This window comes from Aquila chrysaetos, chromosome 17 (genome assembly GCF_900496995.4).
Source record: "Aquila chrysaetos chrysaetos chromosome 17, bAquChr1.4, whole genome shotgun sequence".
Lineage (NCBI taxonomy): Eukaryota > Metazoa > Chordata > Aves > Accipitriformes > Accipitridae > Aquila > Aquila chrysaetos.
Genome location: NC_044020.1, coordinates 16,583,173 through 16,585,691, shown reverse-complemented (window position 1 = coordinate 16,585,691; position 2,519 = coordinate 16,583,173). Strand labels below are relative to the sequence as shown.

The 2,519-nt window shown below is 44.3% G+C and overlaps 1 protein-coding gene across 1 annotated transcript; it reads right to left on the bottom strand.

The window, feature by feature from the left end:
• Window positions 1-1,252: 1,252 nt before the first annotated feature.
• Window positions 1,253-2,155, bottom strand: CAPZA3 (capping actin protein of muscle Z-line subunit alpha 3). The gene has a single exon (XM_030041388.1). It carries the CDS (start codon window positions 2,153-2,155, stop codon window positions 1,253-1,255), a length of 903 nt encoding a protein of 300 aa, XP_029897248.1.
• Window positions 2,156-2,519: the final 364 nt, after the last annotated feature.

The following is a 2,519-nucleotide window of genomic DNA, read 5'->3' as shown; positions in this document are numbered from 1 at the left end:
GACTTTGTCATCAACAATACAGAATGATGTAGAATGATGGGTTTTATATTAGGCACCTGTTTGTTATTGGTTTCTCTGGGTAATTAATTATCATATCCAGACGTATAGGGTAAGGAACCTCTCAAATCAGGTGTGAGTACAGATGCAAAATCTTCATTTTGTATCAGAAGAGTAATCTCAAGATGGCATTTTCGCACAATGTTTGTTATCCCCCAAACCATAACAATATATAGTTCTTTACTACATTTTAAAACAAAGACAATGAAAGCAATCATGGTTAGTCTGAGCAGTGAAGCTATAAAGCCACTGATCAGTACTTACAAAAGGGCATGTTCAACCCATGTGACAATGTAATTGCCACCAGCAGTGATGAACAAAAGTAAAATCTTATGCTTACATTAAAAACATCTAATATTTGTAAGAATAATGTTTAAATGTTCCCATCAATATTTTTAGAAAGTTTAGTGTTTACATTACTGCTTGAAATTAAACTTTGTTTCTGATAAAACTCTAATTAAAAGGTATGTTTAGAGAAAACAGCAAGTGTGGTAGGCATTTCATTTATTGTAATAAACATTAGCAAAGCATCACTGCCATAGTTTGAAAGTAAAACAAAATCACATACAATCCTTTGGTATTTGTAATAAACACTGGGAGAAGGGAGGTAGCATTGCTTTATTCTGTAATGCTGCAAAACCCAGCATACATCCCTGGTCAGTCCTGAAATATCTTCTGCACTAGCTATAAGAAATCTATTTCTCCTGTGTACTGGTCTCCCTTTGTTCATGTGACTATGTTAGGGATGTCTCTTGTGCATACAGAGAGGTGTGCACAAGCAAAGCCTGAAGGCTGAATTTCCTGGGTTTCAGTATCAATGAAAAAATCTAGAAATAATGCCTTAATATCTTTGCCAACCTACCTTACTGTTTTCTTTATCCTACATATAGTATGAAGTTACATAAGTAAATATAATATTGGGTAAAATTACAAAGGAAAGTAAGAGTTTGCTTGCTGGCTTACCTGTAGCACTGTACTGCCTTTGTCATTTTGACCGTTACTAGTACCTCTAGAAGCAGTTGAAAAGTACATGAAGAAAAAAAAAATACAGCAACTTATTTTCAGTCACTACAGACCTGAATTATTTTCAAAGTGGTGATTGACTGGTGACAGTTCTTGCACTCTCCTGAGTAATCCAGAAATAAATCAACTAACCACCACCATTTTGTCTTTTTCTTCTTTTTTTATTTTTTATTTAGGCCACCATATCACTGTGTTTCAGTAAGCATGGAGGCACTTCTGTATTGGAGACATTGGTGTTCAGATACTGATCATTCAATAGTTTATTCCAGTTCATAAAAGTGCGAGTAACAGGGAGTTTCCTCCGCAGATTTTTCCCCCATATATCCTCTGACAAAGCTTGAATGTTTTCCAGAATGGCAATATGAAACTTGGTGTCCTCAGCTTTCAAAAATTTCACAAAATCTGTGGCAAACTGTCTTTGATCTATCACATTTAAAGTCTCACTCACAGACTTGCTGACGGTTACATGGAGGTTGGCATTTCTGAAGTAGTGTATCTGGAGGAGAACCATCCCTGTAACCTGAGTGGTAAATGGAGTCAGGGCAAAAGTCCAGTCTGACTTCCAGAGGCTGTTCCAGTGATTTGAAGGCTGGTACTGATGAGCCTCAATGCAGGCCCCAAACAGCTGCCTCTTCCCCAGGCTTTTTTTGAACACGCAGCAGTTCCCTGCAGGAAAGTGGCAGCTCACGTAGGCCTTCAAGCCCTTGTGGAGGGCCTCTCGCCACAGCTCCCCCTCATCTAGCATCACACCGTGCAGCTGGGGTTTGCTGGTTACCCCACGCAGGTGGTCAAACTCGAAAGAGAATTTGTCCTGAGGGTCGAAGAAGCGGTTTCCCCCTAAGTCGTTGTAGCGGGTCAGTAGCACAGTGCGCCCGTTTATTTGGATGGGAGTGAGGTTGTTCTTGTTGTGACAAGCCCCCACGCGGGCAGCCTCCTGCCTCACCAGCTTGTCATCTTGGACCAGAGCAGAGAGATCTCGAACAACCTGCCCGAACTCCCCAGGAGGAGACTGGTGCAGTAGGCTGCAAATGAGAGACACCTTCTCTGGCTCACACAGCTCCTGCCTCGCGCACATGCTGGGAGTGAGGGCTATCCAAAAGGTGGGAGGCTGCAGTGAGGGGAGGGCATGTGGGCCGCGTTGTGCTGGAGGGAAAAGGCACAAGATGGTGTCGGTGGGGGGGTAGCGGTGGCGGGAAAGGGCCTGTGCTGGGGGCCCGCAGTTTGTGACCTCACGGTGGCACCGGGGCAACGCTGGTGGGGGGCCAAGGCTGGGGGCTGTGCCGAGAGGGTGCAGGGGTGCGAGGGTAGGGAAAGGGCCCCGCAGGGAACTGGAGCAAGCCTAGGTGATGTCCTGCCAAATGCTGCCAATGCCACTGCAGTGAAGAGACCGGAGCAGGCGATGCAGAGCCGCCATGGAGGAGAACAGATATCCTCCTCCT